General features: G+C 39.0%; 1 protein-coding gene across 1 annotated transcript; it reads left to right on the top strand.

Annotated features, from left to right (window-relative positions):
• The first annotated feature begins 107 nt into the window (after positions 1–107).
• On the top strand, positions 108–23281 carry LOC308405667 (uncharacterized protein). Its single transcript, XM_080896368.1, has 10 exons — positions 108–437; positions 789–857; positions 1437–1576; positions 11485–11593; positions 11816–12051; positions 14968–15035; positions 17904–17989; positions 19363–19598; positions 19935–20041; positions 21860–23281. Exons 1-10 carry the CDS (start codon positions 191–193, stop codon positions 23148–23150), a joined length of 2589 nt encoding a protein of 862 aa, XP_080752494.1. The 5' UTR covers positions 108–190; the 3' UTR covers positions 23151–23281.
• The last annotated feature ends 1457 nt before the right edge of the window (positions 23282–24738 follow it).

The raw sequence follows: 24738 nt of genomic DNA, 5'->3' as shown, positions 1-24738 counted from the left end.
ATAATCTTTGTAAAATAATTATTACATTACTAAAACTGGTTGAGTTGTTGAATTGTCACTGAAGGCTGTCCGGATAGAGTGGTCAGAAAAGGATACAGCTGTTGTTTCTCCCCGGACGCATTATGTGGCTGCACCGTAACAGTCTCAAACGCGTTCGACATCAAAACTGAAAAAACAAACAAAGAAAATCATGTTTTGCTGGACAAGCAGCAGCGGAGGCTTGGAGCCACTCGACAGCGTCGCTAACATGTCCAAGAGCGACATACTGAGAGGAATCATCACTGAGAAACTGAGCACAGCCGCCCGGGAGATCTTAGCAGTGGTGGAGAGGACGATAGCCGACTACGAGGAGGAGGTCGCGGGCTTCAGGCAGGAGATCGACCGGCAGAGGAGACTGCTGGAGCTCTTGCAGCCTCGGGTCAAGCTTGAGAGGACAGGTCAGCAAAGTTATGGTTATGGGTGTTCCGAACTTTCTTTACCAAATTACACATTTATGCTCACTAACTGGCAAAGAAAAAGATCAAAACATCTGAAACGAATGATACACAGATTGTTTTTATGACGTAAATAAAGATTTTTGTGAATTGGGTGCTTTTGGTCACTTTCACATTCTCTACACAGCACTTAATGTAGAAACGGACAGACTTAGTGAAGGTCAAAAGATCAAAACAGCTAATCACCTCGGAATCTGTTTTACATTTACCTTATCATGAATATTTCACTATAAATATTTTTTTTTTGAGTTCTAGGCCCTCATAATTAAAAAAAAAAGTGTTTTACTTTTAAAGAGCTGCACAGCTGTGACGTATTGATGGAAGCCAGTCTCGAGGAGAATGAGCATCACATGCAACAGTCAGGTGTGTTTGTGAGGTTTTGCATTGGAGATTTTGTGTTGTAAAATACAAAAAACACCAGCAGTACAAGTAACTGAACTGACAAAAGCAGATGAAGTAGAAGTAAAAGAGGAGTTGGAAGCTCTCTGAGTGTTAGTGCTGGTTCGAAGTTATGAGATTTGCAAATGAACTGCATTTTGTTTTATTCATATTTGATGTAGAATTCCAACATTTTTAGAATTGAGTTTGTAGTAAAAAGCCTTTATTTTAGTGAGTTAAAGACATTAAAAAATGCAACAAAATGCATCAGCTTGCACCTCTTACAGGGTGTAGTGATACAAAGATGCTAACAGAACAGTTACAGCTGCACTCAGCACAGCTGTGCAACACTAAACAGCATATAAGAAGGCAAAGTGTATGTTTTTGTTTAGAGCTCAGCAATTTCCTGCTGTGAAATTTAGGTTAAATTGGGTTTTGCTTCAGTGCATGCATAAAAATTGTAGAAGTGTGTGCAGATGTTGTAAAAATTTACTTTAGTTGTCAAACAGTCCTGTGATGTAAAACTCAAACATTACTGTGTTAAAACTGACTTTCTGTGTCCAGATGTGAAGGACACTGTGATCTCAGGTCTCCCGGTGTACGATAATGTGGAAGAGGAGGGGGTGGAGATGCCATTTGTGCAACCAGACACAAGCTCCACACAGCATGAAGAACAACTTAAGGAACCAGATCATCAAATACCTGTAAGGTTTGAAATTCACATATCTATCTTAGATATGTGAAAATGTCAAAACTTAAAATTATTCAAGTCAGCTCTCGTGTGATTTATACTGAAAATTAAAAATTTTGCAGTAATTGGTTGTTAATTAGTTTGAGTTGAGACATAAAGTGAAAACCTGGCAGAAATGCAACACAGTCCAAAACCGATTAAGTATTTAGACATATTACTAAGTGTGTCTACATAAGCTGTAATTGCCTCAAACAGCCTTCAGTTCAAATCTTATAACTTAGCTCTCTAGATCCACCTGAAGGTCATCTGAATGTATTCTCCAAGGTTTAATGTTCTGGTCAACCAATTGGTAGAGTACATTTTGAGGCCCTATATCATTTCAATGAGGTAAATTGACCTACCTTTTTGAGTCTTTTCTACCAATTGTATTGCCAAAAAAATCCACCAAATGGCACCGTGACTTAAAAAGATAGCCCGAGAAGGGTCTGGCTGCAGCCGCTGTGGAGTGCCATATTACCTCCACAGTAACCGGAAACACGTGACCTCCACAGTAGGCAGAAATACGTGACCTGCATGGATACAGTGGAAACCTTGCAAGTGGATCGTAAAGGTTGGGACAGAGTCTTTCATATATAAATTTGCCGTTAGCAATTTCATAATTCTAGGAATCATCTAGTTTGCTTACATTGATCATGTTGGCACTTTGCGTTACAGCAACGGGCATTTTTAAATTTTGTTTTTTTTATCCATGGCAGAGAAACACAGATATGTCTGTTTACGGGCCCTGGTTAAAGTAAGAGAGCTGGATTAAGGGCTTCTGTGGGCGAGATGGCAAAAAATACACATTTTGCGTTAGAATATGATTTTTTTTGTTGGCATCAAAGATGGAAAGTAACAAAGTACAAATACGTCATTACTGTACTTAGTAGAAGTTTCTGGTATCTGTACTTTACTGCTACACTTTCTTGTGCCTACTTTATACTTCTGCTTCTTACATTTTAGCATGACATGTACTTTGTACTCCCTACATTTTCAAATCAGGGTTATTACATTACATCTGCTTTTTTGTTGCCCAGATTTTAGTTAGCCTCGGTTAAATTGTCTATTATATGTCAATAGATACATATGTCACAAATAAAAGTGTCTTGTAAATTAGTTTTTTGTAAAGAATTTTCTCCCCAAATCTCTTACATGCTAACTGTAACGTGTTATTTCTGCTAAAACCTGAACCTAAATGTGTATACGGTGTTTATCTGTTTTTCTCTGTTTTAGATGCACATATCAATTTGGAATTCTGCCTCAAAGCCAGAATTGCAGGAATGCACAACATGTTGCAGAAGACTCTTTCACTGCCCTCTGTGCCCCAATTTCAGCCCTACTGTCAGGGCAGTGATTGAGGAGCATATAAGTGGACACATTAAAAATGCTTTGCCTTTTAAAGGTATGTTAGTATTATATATACCTTATAGTTAAAGTTATAAACATGCACTTCTTTTTAGTACTTCTGCATTCTCTTTGTTGACTTAAAAGTTGCTTTTCACATTGTACAGTTCAGTGCATTCATCAGCAAGAGAAAAATGTGTTTTCATTAAATACATTTTTTGTTCCTGTTCACTACATTTCTTGACAGCTCTTGTGATCCACACCATTTTGCTTTCATTATTGAGGATGGCTTGGATATTTTTCTTAACATGTACACTCTGATTGTTAGATAAATTGATTGCATTCCATATAACTACATTTAAATTACATGTGTTTTTTTTCTCTCTTACAGACAAAATGATATGCCGGTGCAGGCTGCCATGTAGGACAACAGGACACTTTCACTGTCCTGTCTGTAACATGACAATCATACGGCGTGGGGATATGGCAAGGCATTTATTGTCATGTCAACATAATGTTTCAATAGCTAGTCAGCCACCACTATCAGGACTGCTCCCCACTGCACTCTCCAAGGTGCCCCGCATCCCTCTCAATGTCTTCTCTCCAACATCTAAACCATTTTCTGAATCTTCGGTAGACCATGCATATGCTCTACCCTCTGTGCTAAATGAAGTCCATGAAAATGAAATGCCCTCACTGTGGTCTTAGTCTTCTTAAAAAAAAAAGGCCAAAAATATTTATCACGATATACATTTGAAAATTTGCGATAACGATATAACTGACGATATAATTTACACCAGACAAAATACTTTACAACTCCTCAACTTTATTAGTGCAAAAAAAAAAAACCCATCAACATGCAGCATGCTCTACTAAAAATAGTGCTTTGTTGTGTATCTGACGGATGAAAGCTAAACCAGTTCCACACCACTGAAGTTGCAGCATATTTACAAACCAATTCTGGTTCATCTGTTTCATTTAACGATCCACTTTCACTCTTCTCATTCTGCGTCGCCACCATGTGCGTATGTAAACAAAGGCACCGCGCATGCACGTTTCACCCATATTCTGTCACGATGTTTCATTTTCTTATCGTTGCCCAACATTACACCGGTATTACCGTGAACGATATGATATAGCCCAGCCCTAATGAGGAGGCATTCAAACAGATCAATAGATGTTTGTCTGGCCTGTCATCTGCAGTGTTTTTGTGTAGAGGGACTTCTTTCTGTTTGTTTTTCAGTTTGCAGAGGACATGGAGCTCTTTTTAAAAGCATGTGCTGACGAGCAGGGATTACGGGTCAATGCGATGTTTGACATTTAATGGAGAGATGAAGGAATTGGCTATTTGTTGTTGTTTTTTTATTTTTTTTTATGTGTGTTTGGGTTGTTGTTGTTTTTTTTCAGTGTACAGAATTCCAATTAAAGTTATTTCAAAATGTTGTTTACTTGTTTCCATACTTACAGTAAAACATTACAGTGTAAATGTAACAGCATTGTTTTATACTTGAAACTTCAAAATTAAAAGCTTAGAGTTGCTATTAACTAGAGCTGGGCGATAGAACGATAACGATATGTATCGCGATATAACTTTTACTCGATAGAGAAATTAAGCTATCGCGATAGACCTCGCCGCTCTTGTCCTCAAAAAAAAAAAGGTCAGCCAATCCAAATTAAGTAGCGCAGAGCCGAACCAATCACAGCCGCAGCGTCACGTCGCGTGACTTGTTACGTACAGCACAAGTGCCAAGCCGCACGTGTGTTTGTTTGGGAAGCAGCCAGCGGGTAATGGAGCCAGCTCGTAATGGAGGAAATGAGTGTGCCGACTAGAAAAATCAACCGAGCGTGACCGAAGAGAAAACAGATGATGGTTCCAATGCCGGAGAGATTGTCGAACGGAAGAGCCATAGAAGTTCCGTAGTGTGAAGGTATTTCGGCTATTTCAAGTCTGACAAAAATAGAGTAGCGTGCACTGTAAATTGTGCCGAAAGCAAGTCTGGAAATACAATAAACTGGTGCATGCGTCACACTGTGCGCCACGTTATTGTTTCGGTGAAATGAATTTCTACAATACTGTTACTGTTAATTCTACTCTCTGCAGTGTTTAAATGCTTACATATACACACAGTTACTGTCCCTCCACACTTACGACTCGGTTCTGCTTCTATGCCGCAGCTTTGTTTACTTTTTCCCACCGAGGCTTCTAGACTTCTGATTGGCCAACATTTCTGCACGGTTAGGAATCTAGCTCCACCTGCTGCTTTGGCATGTTCATAGCAGCGTTTACCTTCATTTCTGCCTTTATGTGTGGACGGGATTATTTTTTAAAACGAAAATGGAAAATCTCCGTTTTCAAAAATACCCGTGTACGTGTGGACGTAGCCTCAGTCTCTGACTGGAAGCGCTAATTCGTCATTCGGCTTTTGTCAGACTAAAGTAACTGTTAAAACTGTTTGAAAAGCTCAGCTATACAACAAGGAGAGATTGAGAATTTCCTTTTAGTTCTCAGTTTATTTGATATTGACAAAAGTTAGTCAGTTTTGTCTGTTCTTCTGTAAAACAAACTAAGATTTATTTTTAGAATTAATATTTTGTTTCTAAGTGGAATTGACAATTTAGTCTGTTTCGTTTGTCCTATTTTGAAACTTAAACGCTTTAGCGGCTGCCTTTTGTGTAGTTTGCAATATTTGCCTTTATTTATCTGAAAAAGTCTCATGTTCCTTAAGTACATCTACCCTGTTGAACTTATTATGGGAAATAAATATTTAAATAAAAACAAGCTGCTGATTATTTCACATTTTACTTGTGAGCAACGGCACATTTAAATCTTACAAATATAGTTATTTGGCTTATATCGTGATAGATATCGTTATCGCCTGAAATGAAAAAAACATATCGTGATATGAAAAAATCTCATATCGCCCAGCTCTACTATTAACATTAATGTGTTACCCTGTAATCAATAAGATTTTTATACACTTTATGCATTAAAGCTCTGGGCTTTGTGCTGGCCATTTGTAGCCACTTCACTTTTATTTATTTATTTATTACCATTTTTGCTGTGTTAATGCAAGTGGAATGAAAGGGTCTTGATTTTTTTCAGCTTTAATAACTTTCAGCTTCTTAAATACATCAAAAATATATTCACTAAACATTGTTCTTGCCTCTATCATGGCAAAAAATGGCTAAAATTGCTTTCACTCGAAACTCAACACCTAAAAATTATACTTTTTAATGTTTTTTTGTTTTGATTTTACAAATTACATCATTTACCCAATTTTGGCCATACAAGCAATTCCATGTAATATCCTTATTTTCAAATAGGGGCGTTTGATGGCTTACCACACCCCAATGGATCAAAAGATTGACGGAGGTTTGATTTTAAGGATCTAATACAGGGGTAGGAAACTACAGGCCACGAGAGCCGGTGTCCTGCAGTTTTAGATGTCCTCGATCCAACACAGCTGATTCAAATGGCTAGATTAGCTCCTCAACATGTCTTGAAGTTCTCCAGAGGCCTGGTAATGAACTAATCATTTGATTCAGGTGTAGTGACCCAGGGTGAGATCTAAAATCTGCAGGACACCAGCTCTTGAGGACTAACGCTCCCTACCCATGATCTAATAGTTTGAGTTAGCTAATGTTATGAGTAACGATGGAACGATCTGATATTATGCATCGTATCGGTCCGATACTGATCTAAATTACTGGATCGGATATCGGAGAGAAATTAAAAATGTAATCCGATCCATTAAATATCACGAAAGCACCTCACAAAACTTGCGACATGGGGTAACTCATAGTGGCTGAGAAATGTGAGACCTCTCGGCAGTCTGGTCGAGCATTTGTAGCCTCGCTACCAAACCAGCACTTCATCTCTGAGAAAGTGATCCCAGAGAGAAGTAAAGCAAGTGTGTAAGTTCATCTCTGAATGTTTGTGAAGCATTCCAGCGTTAAGCTTAACAACCGATATATGGAGCGACTGCCTCTTCTTGCTGCTACTTCAGTCATGAAACTGATCAGTGATCAGTTGATCGGCTTTTCTGTTGTGACTCCGTCTCTCTTGTTTGTTTTTGACCCACTTTACACCAGAAAAAGGAAACCAGCGGCTGAACAACAGCAGCACATTAAGCTCGATAAGCTGTAGCTAGAATTTATTTAATATTACTTTCTACACCAGGATCCTTTTCTACGTAGCTGACGGCTGGTAACTGTGCAGGGGCGGATCTAGCAAAGTTTAGCCAAGGGGGCAGGTAGGGCATGAACAGGGAAAAGGGGGCACAAAGACATACTTTTCTTTCTTATTCTCATTTAAAATGTCTAGCTTTTAATAAATAATTATCTGAATCTTACACCCAAAGTTCTTATCTGATGTAAAATGTATAGAAGTCCATTACCGTATATAGTAACCATTAAGTCAAGGTTCTTTATTTGTGACATGCATAGTTATACAAGTATAACACACAGTGAAATGTAGCCTGACACGCTCCTCGACATGTGCAAAAAAATTGGGGGGGGGGGGGGGGGGTGTAGAGGAAGAACATTATATATATATATATATATATATATATATATATATATATTAGGGGTGCAACGATACACAAAATTCACGGTTCGGTTCGATACTTTGGTGTCACGGTTCGATATTTTTTCGATACAAAAAATGTTCATGCATTTTTAATTTGTCATTTATTTAAATTATAAATATATATTTTAACTCAAAAGTACAGTTTTTAAATTTAACCCTAACCCTTGTGCGTGTTTTTTATTTTGACAGTGAATGCGCACCTGCGGACCACTTATGTGCAGCCCTGGTTATTTAGCTCATCATATCGCAGCCACAGAAATTATTTTGTCCATGAAACCATAAAGTTGCACTTTCTTTTTGCCTTATAGTCTGATTTGTCATAACTTCTCCGTTTTGTGGTAAGCTTTTCTTTGGCTGTCACTTCTTCATCCTGACCTGTCTTATTTGGCTCAGCAGAACTGAAATGCTTTTACACACGTACTCACATAAGCTCAGCGATTCTCTGCGCGATCAACCTCTCACATGTTTAAGCTTGCTGCGGGAGATTTCACTTGTCATGTTTGCATAGTAAGCTAACGATTAATAAGACGATGTCAGAGGAATTGGTGCGCAAATTATCATCACTCACAGATCAGTGCTGTCGCTCTCTATACACAGTTCGCACGATTGCAAAGTGAAAGCAAAAAAACAAGCGCAAATTCAAACGCGACTTCAATATGTCACATATTGACAGTGGCTCACCGATGCCAATGACATAATTACCCAGCTACAAAGAATGCAAAAGCATTGACATATATTTTTCCTACAATAGCCCGATGGGCAGGGAAGAGATAGATTTTGGTAGCCCGACTGGAAAAATCGCTAGCTCCGGGACGTCGGGCTAGCGATATTGCAAGCCCTGTATCTGATTGAGGAATCACTCATCTTTGGAAAAGAGTTTATTACAGAGAAATGGCTCTTTCCAAAATAAAAGCTATACTATCCGCTTCTTCTGGGCTATATTCTCAGCAGCATAAGGAGAATCATGTGCTAACAGCTGTCTAAATGACTCGGCTAAAGTTAGTAGCATGCTTGCTTTTTTTTGTCTGCTTCCACTTGTCTTTGCACTAGGATGATGTCGGCATAAATGTGCAGTCATATTCGTTGTGTTCCCACTAGTGCTTTCAGGTTAATCTCGTTGAAATGACCTTAACGCCACAACACGGCAAATCTCCGTTAACGAGCTACCGCCGATCGCCCCGTGCATGGGGCTAGACGGCCAACACGTTAACGAGCTAACTGCGCTAACACACTAGTTCACACCAATGTAATTGAGCATTGCATGGCACATCCAACATACTGTTTTACTTTAGTCCATGACTCGCTTACCTTCAGGGTCATACGTCACATGAAAACCAAAATAATTCCAAACGCCAGATCTGAATGAGGTTCAATGCCTGTTGCAAGGAGAGCTTAACTTCTGTCTCGCTAGCTTGCCCTGCGCTCTTCCTTCTGACTATGCTGTCTGTGTTGAGCGCTCAGTGGATCTGCGCTCGACAGTGCAGCCTAGGCGGAGTAGTCGAACACAGATTCACTGAGCGCTCAACACAGACAGCATTGTCAGAAGGAAAATTGATAAAATAAATTACAAATGTTGTATTGTTCGATACATATGCGTACCGAACCGAAAGCACTGTATCGAACGGTTCAATATCGATACGAATATCGTTGCACCCCTAATATATATATATATATATATATATAGGTATATATATATATATATATATATATATATAGTATGTAGTATATACATTAAGTTTAATATACCCTAGTAAGGTATAGTACTTTTTCCTTTGGGAAGGTACCATCTGTGCAGTCTGCAATTCTGTTGAAGAAAGATGTTGAATCTATTTATTTTAATTAATTTTTAATTTAATTATTGTTGAAATATAATTGATTTCTCTGCATTTTTTTTTACACGTGCATTAAATTAAAGTTGATTGCGTCATAAGGCGCATAGGTGGTTCCCTATTTTTTATTTATTTATTTTTGCTAGGAGTTGGCAACCCTATTAGTTAGGTTGCTTAATATTTCCGCTAAGTACTCTTTAAAATACCAGAATAGTGAGGATGGTGTAGGTTTAAATTTATTAGATTTATCAGTATTTCTGAATTATGAAATAGTTTTTGCATACAGGTTTAACAGAATAGCTTTAGCGTTTAGTTTTTTTTAAAACTTGAGTATGAACTTATACAAAGCAAGATATTAAAAAAATTATTTTGTTGATTTAAAAAATACACTATATCAGATTCATATCGGTATCGGCAGATATCCAAATTAATGATATCATTATCGGACATAAAAAAGTGGTATCGTGCCATCTCTAGTTATGAGATTCAAATATTTTTTTAAAACACTTTACCAAATGATTAATTTGTCGATTTATGATAAGATATGATAAGATAAACCTTTATTAGTCCCTCAAGAGGGACATTTGAATTGTCAAAAGTTATGACAACTTGGGACACTTCACTGTGAAAACCAAGGCCGTTATAACCACTGTCCAAAGGTACTGTCAAGGTGGAAATGTCAGAAGTGCAAAGTGTTTCTGTGCCTGAAAGGCCCACCAGCAGTGCTTTGTTGCGCATCACCAGAAATAAAGGACATCTAACACCTCTAAATTGCAGTTGGTTCTGTAGCACAACAACTCTCTTGTACCTGTTCTGTCTAGTCTGCTGCTAAGTTACAGAAGTTTATAACTGATTTATTAAGCTTTTAAAAATATTTTTGTATTCAGAGTTTTACCATTAATGAAAATCTCAACCGTTTGGTAGAGGCCTATGTTTAAAAGAAAAACTATGGCGTTTCAAACTATGTTTGAAAAAAAAAATCTAAACTTTGTTACTGTTGTTCTAAAGGAATAAAAATGCAAAGAAATATTTTTTTAATTGCAATTGTCTTGATGTGAACCTCAAATGGTTAAAAGAATTTATAGAATTACAAAGACAAAATCTCAGAACTTACACAGCCTTCAGTCCATTTAAAAATATAGATATAGAGTCTGACCAATACCAACACCATTATTTGTTGTTTTGAAAATTTGTTATATATATTTTTAGACACATGAAACATAAACAGACGCTCAACCATAAAAGGCCGATGGGGTGTTGTCATCACCCCCACTGGGTGGGTGGCATGGACACACAAGTGTGTACCCTGCCTTATGCCCAGCTAGGATAAGTTCCAGCCCTCCCGTGACCCTTGTCCACCTCCAGCTGGAGGTGTAGCTGCTGAAAATGTCTAACTAAATCTCATTGACCTGGAACACAACTGTTTTCTCTTCACTTTTAAAATTTTAATTTATCAGCCGATCTAAATGTCAATACAGATATATCAGGAAATGTTTTATATCAGTTGATTGCTCAGCCCCACCAATACGTTGGTTGAACTTTAGTAGATGCTACAACAGGAAAGAGAAGTATGTTCTTCTGTATGGATCAGAATTCCAACTCAGCATTTGCATCACAAGCTTTAGAGATGTACCAAACTCTGACATAGACAACATGTGAGACTGTTGTTCTCTTTGCAAGAATAGATGTTACCGCTACTGTTTCAGGAAATCTCACTTTCAAACACAGGCACTTGTAGCTAAAATCCTGAGTCTACATCCCACTCAGAAGGGCTAGAATTAAACTTTTAAGTGGTTTTTTTTGTATTTACCATTAGGATAAAGGGATGGTGAACCATTTTTTTCACTCGAGTTAAATATCAGCAAAGACTTTCACCTTTTTTATTCATCCCGAAATGTTGATTCTAATCATCTGAACTGAGTCAACTTTTTGGTATTTCCTTACCTGGATGATTGAGCATGCATCAATGCTTTTTAGAAAAGTTTTGTGGTTCAGTTTGTATCTAACCAGGCCAGAAGTCAGAGTGTTCAGACCTCTCAGTTCTATTTTGTTTGTTGTCTAATGTATATTTTGAGCTTTTATCAAGAGATTATCTGTAAATAAACTTGTTTCTACAATCAGTTTGAAGTGAAGAGGCCCAGCAAAGCTCTGACTGGAGGCACGCAGACCCTTCCAAATTTCCGGATCCGCATCTTGGAGGATTCCCAGACTGAAATACTCTCTAACCTTGGTATACTTCATGTTCTTTGTTTTTCAGATATGTTTTTTTTTTTTAAATTTTCTTACCAATATTAAATGTGTTGGAATGTAAAGAGGCCCAGCAAACTGTTTCAGAGTGACATTCATCGTTATTTCAGGACCTCAAGGTGGACTCTTAGGTTTTACAAATGATCATGAAAGTGCCTTTTTTTTCTTGGTTTCACGATTTCACAATGACTTCTTTGTATTTCAGTGTTTAAGAAATGTCCGGTGCAGGATCTGAGGTGTCCTCCTGGTCTACAGGAGGACGACTTCCTGGAGCTGCTGAGGTCCACCTTCCCTCAGCTAGGCTCTGATGAACCTTTGGACTTTTTTACATCCAGCACAAACAGGAGGCTCCAGCCTTTGCAAGTAGAGCCAAGGACCCCAGAGGTGATCTACAAGGCCATCAAGACTGCAGGAAGCTCGGCCCTCTACATCAGACCGAAGGTAGGTTGATACAGTTCTAAACAATTCATAAGAGGCATTTTGACACTTGTGGAGTGATGTTTTGTTGGGAAGGACTGCATTCTCTTCAAGATTCAAGATCCAAGAGCTTTATTGTCAATACAGTAGTATACAAAGTATACAGTGTATACAGAATTATGTGACTGAGTGCAAATAAGCATGTTGTTTTCAGGTCCAGTTTGTAGTGGATTTGTGGAAGTTTTTTTTTTTTTTTTTTGAGTCTTTTAATGAGTATTGTAAGGTGTTCATAAGGGTGTATGTGTATATCAGTCATTTTGTGGTAGTGAGTTGAGGGCTCTGACTGCTTGGGGGAAGAAGCTCTTGCAGTGTCTGGTCGTTACGGTTTTGATGCTGCAAAACCATCTGCCAGATGGAAGGAGGGAGAACAGTGCATGTGAGGGGTGGAAGGTGTCCTTCACTATGCTGTTCTCACGTCGGATGATGTGTCTGCCATAGTTGGGAGCTGTCCTCACTATCCGCTGCAGAGACCTCTTTTCAGCGAGGGTGCAGTTCCCGTACCAGATAGTGATGTAACAGGACGCTCTCAATGGTTCCCTGGTAAAATGATGAGAGGAGGGAGACTGTCCTTCTTCAGTTTCCTAAGAAAGTGAAGACATTGTTGGGCTTTCTTCATGATGGTGGTGGTGTTCAGGTTCTAGGAGAGGTCAGCTGATATGTGCACACCCAGGAACTTCACACTGTTGACCATCTCAACAGCAGATCTGTTGATGTGCAGTGGGGTGTGGGTCGTTGACCTCTTCCTGAAGTTAACAACCATCTCTTTAGTCTTCTGAACATTTAGAGACAGGTTGTTATTCTGACACCAGTCCACCAGGTGTTGAAGTGTCATCCTGACATCTGCTGTGGACAAACAGAGTACTTGGTCATTGGGGGAGGGGGGCATCTTCCTTGCTGACTCTTTGTTCTCTGCTTCAAAACATGCAAAGAAGTCATTTAGTTGGTCTGGCAGTGAGGGATCACTGCTGCATGCCGGAGGTTAGGGCTGGGCGATATGGCCTAAAATCCATATTGCGATATAATTTGAAGCACGTGCGGTAATGATATATATCGCGATATATGATTTTCTTCTGTATAACGTATTTTCCACACTATAAGGCACACTTAAAATCCTTTAATTTTCTCAAAAATCGAGAGTGTGCCTTATGTATGAATTCTGGTTGTGCTTACTGACCTCGAACCGATTTTGGCGTGCAGAAATCTGTTAAAAAAATGTTTTAGTACATGTTTGGTAAGCCGCACTGCTTGATGGATTGTCAGAGCATTACGGCTGCCATAGTGAGGAGCTTCACGGAGTAATCTGGGTTCAAAACTCCGTCCGCTTCAGGTCCCAAAGTCAAACGAACACTGAGAGCTAAAAACGGTCTAAATTCTTTCGTCTTTAATAAAATCATCAGCGTTGCTGTTTAACAAGTGTAACAATTAAGTTTAACATCCATGCATCAATGAAAACAGAATTTATTAAATTTGACGGAGTTACAAGTTAACAGGAAGTTAGCTCGCTAGCTTCCACCCAAACATGACATACCATGTTCTGACTGAGAGATTTTTGAAACTAATTAAAACGTGCAGCTCTGCTACCACTTCCAACATAAATGAAGACAGAAAACTAAACAGCAGTGGCGTTTGCAGGGTTACTGAAGTTGGACTACCTGGTATATAATTGGTTGTGCTATGCGACTGCTAGCGACACAGCTATGTTAGCATAACATTAGCACAGTGAAGCTGGAGGACGAACACCAACTTTTTTTCCACGCAATAAAAGTTAACGTGAGGGATTCTGGTGATCAGGGACAAATGCAATCGCATAGCAGGATGCTATACACGGGCTAAACTTCAGTCAGGAGAACAACTGAGATTATTCATCCACAATACGAGGTTAGTTATTAATATACTGCAACAACATGGGAATAGAACAGCTGCGAGAGAATTCAACATTAATGAATCAATGTTACGGAAGTGGAGGAAGAGCAGTTTTTGGCTTTCCCCATATTTCAAAAGTGCTTCATCTCTTTGCCATGACTGTCGCCCGGCATAATTTGCAGATGATAATGGTTGTAGCCGCTGCGATGCTTTCAACCAAAACAGGCGCAGCTTGATGATGTCATCAACATGCGCTATTGCAATAGAGCGGTATAGTCAAAATCTCTATCGTTGGCCAAACTTATATAGTTTCTATCGTATATCGTTTATATCGCCCACCCCTACCGGAGGTGTTGGCTTGTAGCCCGTGATTGTTTGGATGCCCTGCCACATGCACAGAGTATCCTTTGTACTTGTGAAATGTGTGTTGATCTTATCTGCATACTGCCGCTTTGCCTCTTTGATGGCCTGTGATAGGTCTGCTCTGGCTGTAGTGTAAACTTCTCTATTTTTGGACTTAAAGGTAGAGTCTCTGATTTTCATCAGGTTGCGTAGCTTTGCAGAGAACCGGGGTTTTTATTCAAAGCAATCTCGCAGAACAGATATGACCCCCTCTTGCCATGTTTTCACCTCTCTGACGGTTGGAAGTCTGATCCGTTTGTTGATGGGTCTCTTAATGGCATTTTCAGAACAAATATTCAATAATTTTGCCTGTTCAGACATGTTCTGATTATTTTCATACCAATTGGGTTGTATTTTTACCAATTAGTGCATATTCATCTGGTATTGTTATATCAACAGGGTAACAAATTTTTTACACATTTAGGGTTGTTTGTTCAGTCCAGGAGATTTTTTGCGATTGTGTAAGTTTTTCCATAGAGACTGAATCATTTGGAAGCTAAAGCTTTCAAATGATGAAATGTTATGTCAGTTGGGGCATGTTTTTTTTCTGTTGGGGAAACTAAACACTGGGATGGTGAAGTTTGAGATATTTTTCTGCTGTGTCTGTTTCTCCAGAAACAAGATGACAACTCCAGATCCAACCCTGCAACACCATCAGCTGATCGAGCAAAATATATCAAAAGGTAATCAAACTAACCAGAAGCATTATATGTTAAAAGAATGCTTAAGGAATTGGGGTTGGTTGACGTGTGGAGGGATGCACACTCACTGGAAAAGAAATATACCTTTTCTTCACATTCCCACCATATGTATTCAGGACTGGACTATTTTTTTATGTGACACTTTGATAAGCATAGAATTATAAATTGTGATATAGGGGTGAGAGATATTTCGCACCATGCAGGGGTGTACCTGACACTCCATTTGGATTCAGATCGCAAAGAGACTTTATGGAGGCTTAATACTAGTCTACTAAATAATGTAGAATTCAAAAAGTTTGTAAAAGAAGAATTTAAGGAATACATGGAGTACAATAACAATGGTGATATTTCTCCTAGTATTTTATTGGATGCAGCGAAGGCAGTTCTTACGAGGGAAGCTAATTTTGTGGTCCTCATATTAAAAAAAGGAAAAAGAGAAGTATCTAAAAGACCTTACTACGAGACTGAAACACCTAGAATCAGAACATATGAAAAATTAAAGAAACACAACAGATATTAATAGGTTATATGATGGGCTAAACTCATTAAGCAGAATTATTATGAAAATGGTCCCAAATCTAAGAGACTCCTTACTTGGAGGATACGGAAACAGCAGGCTGACAGATTTATTCAGAAAATTAAAAACCCAGCAAATGATAAGATATGTCATGACATGAAAAGCATAAAATAATCTTTTGTGACCTATTATACCCGACTGTACGCAGAACCACACATGATAGATGTGCCCTCTGTTAATGTATTTCTTTCCTCACTTGATTTACCATCGATAGGAACAGAACAAAATACAAGATACACAAACAATAACTGCGGAGGAGATTAACAAGGCTATTTCAAAATTGAAAGGTAATAAGATGGCCGATGAGGATGGCTACCCGGCAGAGTGGTATAAACACTTCAGAGTAGTAACCCCTCTGCTGAGGGATTGCTTTAACCATGTGCTTACGGGGGGGGGGGGGGGGGATACCACCATCCTGGAAATGAGCAGTTATCTCAGTAATTCCCAAACTGGGTAAAAATAGAACAGAATGTGGTTCCTATAGACCCGTATCAGTCTTGAATATCGACTATGGGATATTTGCAACAATATTAGCTAAACGGTTGGAATTTATAACTTCAGAACTAACTGATACAGAAACAGGTTTTGTTCGAAATAGGCAAACTCATGATAACGTGAGGCGGGCTCTCCATCTAATAAATAAAATGAAAAATATCGAATCAGTAGCTGTCAGGCTTGATGACGAAAAAGGCGTTTTGTAATTTTATTTGGGCCAAACAAAAACCAAGAATAAAATTTTAGACATTACAACTGCAAAAGGACAAAGGTGGATTCACTCTGCCATGTCTTGAGGACTATTATAGGGCTGCACAGTTACGAGTGATGATTGGGTGGTGTGATCCAATGTGTGAGGCTAAATGGAGATCAACCACTCATTAAAGGACATATAGATGCAGACCTGCTCCCAGCACTAATGAAAGTGCCCATAGAGACATGTTATAGGATACTCAAATATAAGAAAACTGAAAAAAGTCTGCTTACGATTCGGATTTTGCACCTGCAAACATGGATAAGAGATTTATAGAGTGGTCACATAAGGGTATAACAGGCTACTGGAAGATTACAGATAAAAATGTACTAAAAGACTACCAGCAACTCCAGAGAAGTTTTTACTTGGAAAGACAGGATTTGTTTAGATACCTCCAGCTGAGGCACCATTACGACAGAAACATAAAATTCCTAGAAGAGGAGGACACGGGCTTGGTTAAAATCTTCATTGACTCTTGTAAGGGGAATGCACCAAAGAAACACATATCCAGATTATACAAATGTTTACAAAGATGTAGGAATAATGACACAACATATATCAAAGCTAGATGGGAAAAAGAGGCTGAAATAATAAAACATGACAACAACTGGTTCAATATATGTAAGGCTGTGGTAATGACCTCAAGCTCACATCTATGGAGGGAATTTGCATGGAAAAACAGTGCGTTTTTTTGTCACGCATAATACTAAGAGTAAACAAAGTAAAGACCCCGACAAGGCTCAGTGTTGGAGAAACTGTGGATGTGTATCTGCAGGACATTTTCATATTTTTTGGGAATGTGCTAAGATTGTTCCCTATTTGCTAGTAGTAATCAAAGAAATCAATACCGTGATGGGCTTGAACTTGGCCCCTGATTTCACTGTTTTATCTATGTGATTTTCCACAAGGACTGAGGAATTCAGACAAATATCTTTTATTGATACTTTTGGCTGGTGCAAAGAAAGCCATAACTCGCAAATGGCTAAACGTGGATCCACCGTCATTCTTGGACTGCATAGGCATTATCAAGAAAATTTACACAACGGAGAGACTGACTTTCTCACTAAGACTTGCTGCCGATAAATTTGAGAAATACTGGAAAAAATGGGATCTTTACTTAAATGGAAAAATATTATAATTTCTGGTACCATGTGTCATTTCTGTAATTCACCTATTTGATCTGATTGTACCATAAAGGGATATGTCTTTTTTTTTGTTTGTTAGGCTAGATGCTCTGTGCTTGTTGGGGGTCTGCATGTTTTGTAAAAGATATACAGGACTGTCAATAAAAATAAAGTGTAAAAAATAAAAAGGTAATCAAACTAAAGAGGGCATCACTTGTGCGCTCTTGTGTATTTGCTGGCTCTAAAGACGTATAGCACTGCTGCACCAAACCTAGAGCCAGTCATACATTTTGGCCACGTTTTGTTGTAAAAATTGAAAACACAATGCTGTGACACTTTCAGCCAATTAAAGCCATTAAAAAATGTATTTTCCTTCTTCTCTGCGTGTTTGCGTTTGATAGGGTGAAATACAATGACGCAAAGACTCCTATAGATTTCCGGATCCGCATCCTTGAGGACTCTCAGATTGACACGCTCTCGAACACTGGTACGGTCATGTTCTTCATTATGGAGCTAAAATGATTAGTCGATTAGTCCTAGAGACTGGCAAACTATGATTGCTAAATAAAAATATATGTACAGTGGTGTGAAAAGGGGTTTGCCCCTTTCTTGATATATTTTTTGTTTGTCACACTTGAATGTTTCAGATCATCAAACATAGTTTTAGACAAAGATAACACAAGTGAACACAAAATGCAGTTTCTAAATGAAGGTGTTTATTATTAAGGGAGGAAAAAAATACAAAATGTGTGAAAAAATGATTTCCCCTAAACCTAGTAACTGGTTGGGCCACACTTAGTAGCAACTGCAATCAAATGTTCTTGATAACTTTAACAGCGCTGAATTTTGGCTCACTCATCTTTGCAGAATTGTTGTAATTCAGTTGTATTGGAGGGTTTTCGAGCATGAACAGCCTTTTTGATGTCATGCCACAGTCTTATAAATATGTTTTCTGGCAAAACTGAGATGTACCTTTTGCTCAGCAGTGGTTTTTGTGTTGGAACTCTGACTTGCAGACCATTTTCCCCCTTAATAACAACACCGTCATTTAGATGGGCGATCGTGGCTCAAGAGTTGGGAGTTCGCCTTGTAATCGGAAAGTTGCCGGTTCGAGCCCCGGCTTGGACAGTCTCGGTCGTTGTGTCCTTGGGCAAGACACTTCACCCGTTGCCTACTGATAGTGGTCAGAGGGCCCGGTGGCGCCAGTGTCCGGCTGCCTCGCCTCTGTCAGTGCGCCCCAGGGTGGCTGTGGCTACAATGTAGCTGCCATCACCAGTGTGTGAATGTGTGTGTGAATGGGTGGATGACTGGATGTGTAAAGCACTTTGGGGTCCTTAGGGACTAGCAAAGCGCTATACGAATACAGAGCTGGAAATCGGGAAGGGGGTAAACACTTTTCCACATCACTGTATATATTCCACAGCTGGTTACTAAGTGGTTGCCTGAGGTTATCAGAAATCGCTAGGCAAAACTCCAAAGCAATTACAAGGAAATCGAAGGTGTAGCAACTGATTTTGGATAACTAGCAACTAGTCAGGGAATGCACATTTTTACCTAGCAACCAGAAGCTGCCAGGGAGTCTCTAGGCTGGTGTAGCTGAAGCCTTAATAAGTTACAAAGAAGTGTGTTTGTGTGAGTCCTGTCACTGATTTATGTTAATGCAAGTTTACAAAACCTCTCAGTGACCAGTAGTCGTTTGATGAGGTCTTCTTGGACTGTGGTTGATCACTCTGCTAATTTTTTTTTTTTGTTTTCTTTTGTTTTATAGACTCAAATAACTGTTAAATAACTGTTAGTTAAATAACTGTTAGTTTCTTTCAGGCTTTAGATCCATCAAAGGTTGAACTCTTTTTATTTCAGTGTTTAAGAAATGTCCGGTGCAGAATCTGACGTGTCCTCGTGGTCTGCAAGAGGACGACTTCCTGGAGTTGCTGAGGTCCACCTTCCCTCAGCTGGGCTCTGAAGAACATTTGGACTTTCTCATATCAAGCTCACACAAAAGGCTCCAGCTGTTGCAAATAGAGCCGAGAACTCCAGAGGCGATCTACAACGCCATCAATGCTGTTGGAAACTCGGCCCTCTACATTAGGCCAAAGGTAGGTTGAAGCAGTTATAGACAATTCATATGAGACATTTTGACACAACATTTACATTTGTTAGCACATGATTTCTGCTTTTCTGTAGAGCAGCAGCTTTCACAATCTGCTTTGCTCCTAGCTTGTCGATATTTTTGAGTCAGGTGACTTTCTAGCAAGGAAGTAACATTTGAAATATGGTTCTTACTGGCTTGTAAATGTCTGTAGTTGTGGGTTGACTAGAAGAAGAGAATTTTTGAAAAGACGGTTGAATTTAAAAAATCTAATCTAAACTTGTACTTTTGTTGTTTTTGCAAATAAATTTGTAAAAATAATTTGTGGAACTAACCCTTACAGACAGGGAAGGAGGAGGAGAAGACCCTTCACTCTTTACAGACAAATGTCGATCCACCGTCCAGTGATGCCGAGGCACTAAGAAGTGTTAAAGCTAAACTGCTTTCCAGGTAATTTAAAAAACTGATAAAACAACTGAAATTAAAGAGATTTGCTACTGATATTTTTTTTTTACAAAGGCTTTTACAAAAACATCTTCTGAAACAATAAAAAATTAAATGAACAGCATGAAAAAAAATCAATTGTAGCCAGATGACACCATAACTTACTTGATTATTATGCTTAATTAGATTAATATAAAGAAATGCATACATCATTTTACTAACAGGAGTCAACTGAAAATTAAAGATGGCGAAATCTGAGAAAAGAAAATGGCTCTAGAATTCGCAATTTACAGTTTTACAGGTGGAAATTTTTCAGCAATTTAATTAATGCATTTAATTAATTAATTAAGATATATAAATCTGAGATCTAGTCTAATCTCCTAGTTTCCTAGTTTTGTGTTTTGTTTCCTGCTTTTAGTGTTCGTGTTTCACAGCAAATAAAGCCGTTTTGAGTGTTAGACGTTAAATGTCTCAGTTTGTAAGGGACAATTCAGATGACCTTTATTGGATCCCAGTGATCTCTGGGGCCCTCAGACAATGTCAGTTAACACAATCCTCCGTGCCATCTGCAGATACTAGCTAAAGCTCCGTCATGCAAAAATAAGTCATATTTGAACATGGCCCAGAGGTGCCATCATGTCATGTGGGCCAAGAGTCATTCGAAGAAGTCCAAATTTAATATTATTGTTGGTGATCATGAACGTTGCGTCCGCCAGGGAGACCATCCATCGTGTTATCAGCGTTCAGTTCAAAAGCCAGCTTGTCTGATGGTAACGGGGTGTATAAGTGCAGACGGTATTGGCAGTGTGCTTGTTTTGGAACGAACTATGAAAGCTGAAAGGTATATAAAGGTTGTAGAGCAAGATATGCTTTCCTGGGAGGAAAACTCTTATCCTTTTTTTGTGCAAATTTTTGTTTTGCAACAGCATGTACCTAAAGCCCATTAAATATCAAGTGTTTTTCGAGATTGGATTACAGTGGTCCCTCACTATAATGCGTTCCATTTTCGCGGCCTCGCTGTTTCACAGATTTTTTGGGTGCAATTTTGCATGCTTTTTTTTTTCACAGCGCATTTTGTCCTATGTCCTGATCGACTGTAAACCATTGTCAATCACTCTCGTACCATGTCTCCAGTACAGTACAGGATGTGTTCAGCTTGTCAAATTTACATAAATCTTCGCTAGCAGAAGAAAGCAAACACAACAGTGTCGACGTCAAAGGCACCTGCAGTAGCACACCAAAAGGCAGAGGAAGATGCACAAAAAGTTGGACTTCTGGACAAGCTAAAGGAGGATAGAAGTTACCGTATTTTTCGGACCATAAAGCTCACCGGATTATAAGGTGCATTAAGCAAAAAAACAAACAAAAACCAAACAGTCAGATAAGTCAAACTTTACTCAACTCATTCTTCTTCCATTGATTCATTAATGATGAATTCTCTGGCAGCTGCTCTATTCGTATGTTCTGTACCTGAAAACAGGTTTTGATCTTTGGTTTCATTCTATAATACTGGACTTATTTTTCTACAAAGGTTTGAACTTTGTGTGAAAGTGTGTGAAAGAAGTGTGAAAATGTTCATGCCTGTCTGAGAAAAGTCTACAGAGTGTGTAGTGAGGGGTTTTACAGCCTTAAAACATCTATAATATTTGTAAAAAATAAAGATTACCAGTTTGCGAATTTTACCTATTGTGGGTTATTTTTACAATGTAATTCCCGCGATAAACGAGGGACCGCTGTAACTGGGATTCAGTGAACACTTAAGACTTTGTCTTAAAGTCATTTCGAATTTGCACAAAGTAACTACAAATTTATGTTCCTCGGCAGCCCAACTCAGCATGACGATGACACCACAGTCGATGTTCTGGCCACCAACTCAACATCAGAAAACCAGGACCTGCGAACTGAAGAAGATGCTAGTGACAGCGAAGTTAACTCCAGTGATGGCATGAATGAAGATGAGATGTTGGATGGAGACGATGACTGGAAACCTGATCCCAAGCTGCAACTGCCAAAAAGAAAAAAAGAAAAACAAACAAAAAAGAAGCAAGTAGCCAAGTGTTGGATAAAGAGGTTTAAGGGTAAAGTTTCCTGTAAAGTTTGTGGAGTTGGGTACACTCACCTGGCCAGTTTGATGAGACACATCTGGAGTCACGTGGATGAGCCACAGAGTGTTTGTGGAGTTTGTGGAAAGACTTTGGACTCTGTGGAAAAGTTGAAGGACCATCTTCAAAATTACCAAAAAACTTACAAGTGTTCAATTTGCGGGAAGTCTTTCTACTCCAGAAAGAGCTTGCGGAGCCATGTGTCTTTTCACACAGCAAACAAGCTGTTCAAATGTAACGTTTGTAGCAAAACCTTTCCTCGAATGTCTGCCCTGAGGATTCACCGTTTGATTCATGTGCAGGAGAAACTATACCAATGTGATATATGCCCCAAATCATTTGTTCTTAAGGGACAGCTCACAGCTCACACCAAAACCCACACCAGGAAAGAGCGATACCACTGTAAGATTTGTGGTAAGTCTGTCGCTGATCGCAGGGCTTTGAGCCGACACAAGCTGACTCACACTGGTGAGCGGCAGTATTGCTGCCACATCTGCGGAAAGCAATTCAGACTTCAATGGTCTTTGAAGACTCATGAGAAGATTCACACAGCCAGGGACCAACCGTACCTCTGCCACATCTGCTGCAAAACCTTCACGACAAATCAGACCCTGAAGGCTCACCTGAAGACGCACAGCAACGAGAAGCCTTTTGTCTGCGTCACATGCAATAAAGGTTTTGTGAGCAACGGCGAACTAAAGAAACACTTGCGAGTGCACAGCGGTGAGGCTCCATACGGCTGCACCATATGTGGACGTTTTTTTAAACAAAGGGCTGCCCTAAACTCCCACGTCAAGATCCATGCGGGCATCAAACAGTTTGTGTGTGAGATCTGTGGGAAGGCGTGCTCTCGCAAGGCACACCTGAAGATTCACATGAGGATCCACAATGGAGAGAGACCGTATCAGTGCACATTATGCGAGAAAGCCTTCACTCAGAGCCACTGTTTAAAATCGCACATGAAAACCCACCAGCCCGAAGAACACAAGTCCGCCACTCAGTCCACGCTCTAAGAGACATTTTAGCGCAGGGTCTTAAAAATCAGTCAGTTAAACATTTTAGTTTCCCAAGTTCATGTGCTACAACCTTTTATATTTGTTTGTTTTCTTAAGTCAAAAAAGTATGGAAGTGTTAACAAATTTTTCAGACTATTTTTGGATAGTTAAATGTAAATGTGATTATGATGGCCTCACTATGGTGAGTTTTCCCTGAAATAGAAAAGGAAAAATTCTGTGTATTAACAAAAAACGAGTGACTTATTCAGTTATTGATTATTTCTTTTGGAGATTATTTCGTTTTTGGGGGTTTTTTTTACCAAATATGTAGATGAACATTTTAATTTTCCTTTTTCAACTTGTGTTACTTGACACTGCCGACTAAGGTGGAGTCAAAAAAGTAGTTTATGTTCTTCTGTTGAGCAAATCCTCAACTCCAGACTTTCTATCCATAAAAAATTCTATCCATCCATCAAACCAGTTCAGACTTGTGGGTGCTGACTGGGGTCTATCCTAACTGTCAGAAGAGGAAGAGGATGGATGAATGGATAAATATAATTGTTAAAGTGCCACCTTGCCTCAATTGCTGTAGTGTTAGCAATTACAGTATGATTTTTTTCCAGATGAGTCTTGTTAGATTCCGAGGTAGGCTTTGGGGTTTCACTTGTTTGGAACAGCAAAATGTTACAAATCTTACTGTGTGAACTGTGTGCTTAATTTAGATAGTAACATGCTTCCTTGAATAAAAAAATAAACAAAAAGCTTACTGGTACTGAGTTGGACCTCCTTTAGCCTTTAGAACTGCCTTAATTCGACCAGGCAGAAATTCAACAATGTGCTGGAAACATAGCTCAGAGATTTTTCTCCATATTGACATTAAAGCATCGCACAGTTCCTACAGATTTGCTGGTTGCACGAGCATGATGCAAATCTTGGATTTAGAGCATGTTCAAGAAACCAGTTTGAGATTATCTGAGCTTTGTAGCAGTGTGTGTTACCCTGCTGGAAGCACTCATTAGAACAGAATGGGGGAACTCAGTGTCCTGCAGGTTTTAGATGTCTCCTTGAACCAAATGATTCAAAATTACCTCATCAACATGTCTTGAAGTTCTACAGAGGTAATGAACTAATCATTTGGTTGGGATGTGTTGACCTAGAGTGATATCTAAAACTTGCAGGATGGGCCCTTGAGGGCTGGAGTTCCCCACCACCCTGCATTGTTCCCCCCATCCCTCAACTCTTTTTCCTGTGAACACTTTCCTGACGAGCTGCACACATCTAATGTGTTTTACCCATGTGAAAAATAAATAAATTTATTCATACACTGCATGAATATATGTTAAAATCTCAAGTGACACAAAAAGAATAATACACTACGCGACGCTATCACATCACTATCACATTACCAATGCTGGCATCAGCTTTAACCTAGCCCTTGGCCTTTGGGGGGAGTTGTGCTTTCACTAAAATCTGTTTTAAACAATATGTGTTGGATATATTTCTAAAACAAAAAAAATATGCCTCATTATTTCCTTTGATGGTTTCTATTGGTGATAATTTAATCGGACACATCACAGCAAAACACTTCTGACAGTTGTGCCAGCAA

This window comes from Rhamphochromis sp. 'chilingali', assembly GCF_963969265.1.
Source record: "Rhamphochromis sp. 'chilingali' genome assembly, chromosome: 1".
Classification (NCBI taxonomy): domain Eukaryota; kingdom Metazoa; phylum Chordata; class Actinopteri; order Cichliformes; family Cichlidae; genus Rhamphochromis; species Rhamphochromis sp. 'chilingali'.
The sequence above is the reverse complement of the archived record's forward strand: the minus strand, read 5'-3'. Positions and strand labels throughout refer to the sequence as shown.

What these genes read in the sequence shown, in the direction of transcription:
- LOC308405667 (XM_080896368.1), top strand. Translation starts at nt 191, where the DNA reads ATGTTTTGCTGGACAAGCAGCAGCGGAGGCTTGGAGCCACTCGACAGC. An exon ending in TGACACGCTCTCGAACACTG is followed by an intron (nt 17,990 to 19,362) that starts GTACGGTCATGT and finishes TTTTTATTTCAG; the next exon opens with TGTTTAAGAAATGTCCGGTG. An exon ending in CCCTCTACATTAGGCCAAAG is followed by an intron (nt 19,599 to 19,934) that starts GTAGGTTGAAGC and finishes TAACCCTTACAG; the next exon opens with ACAGGGAAGGAGGAGGAGAA.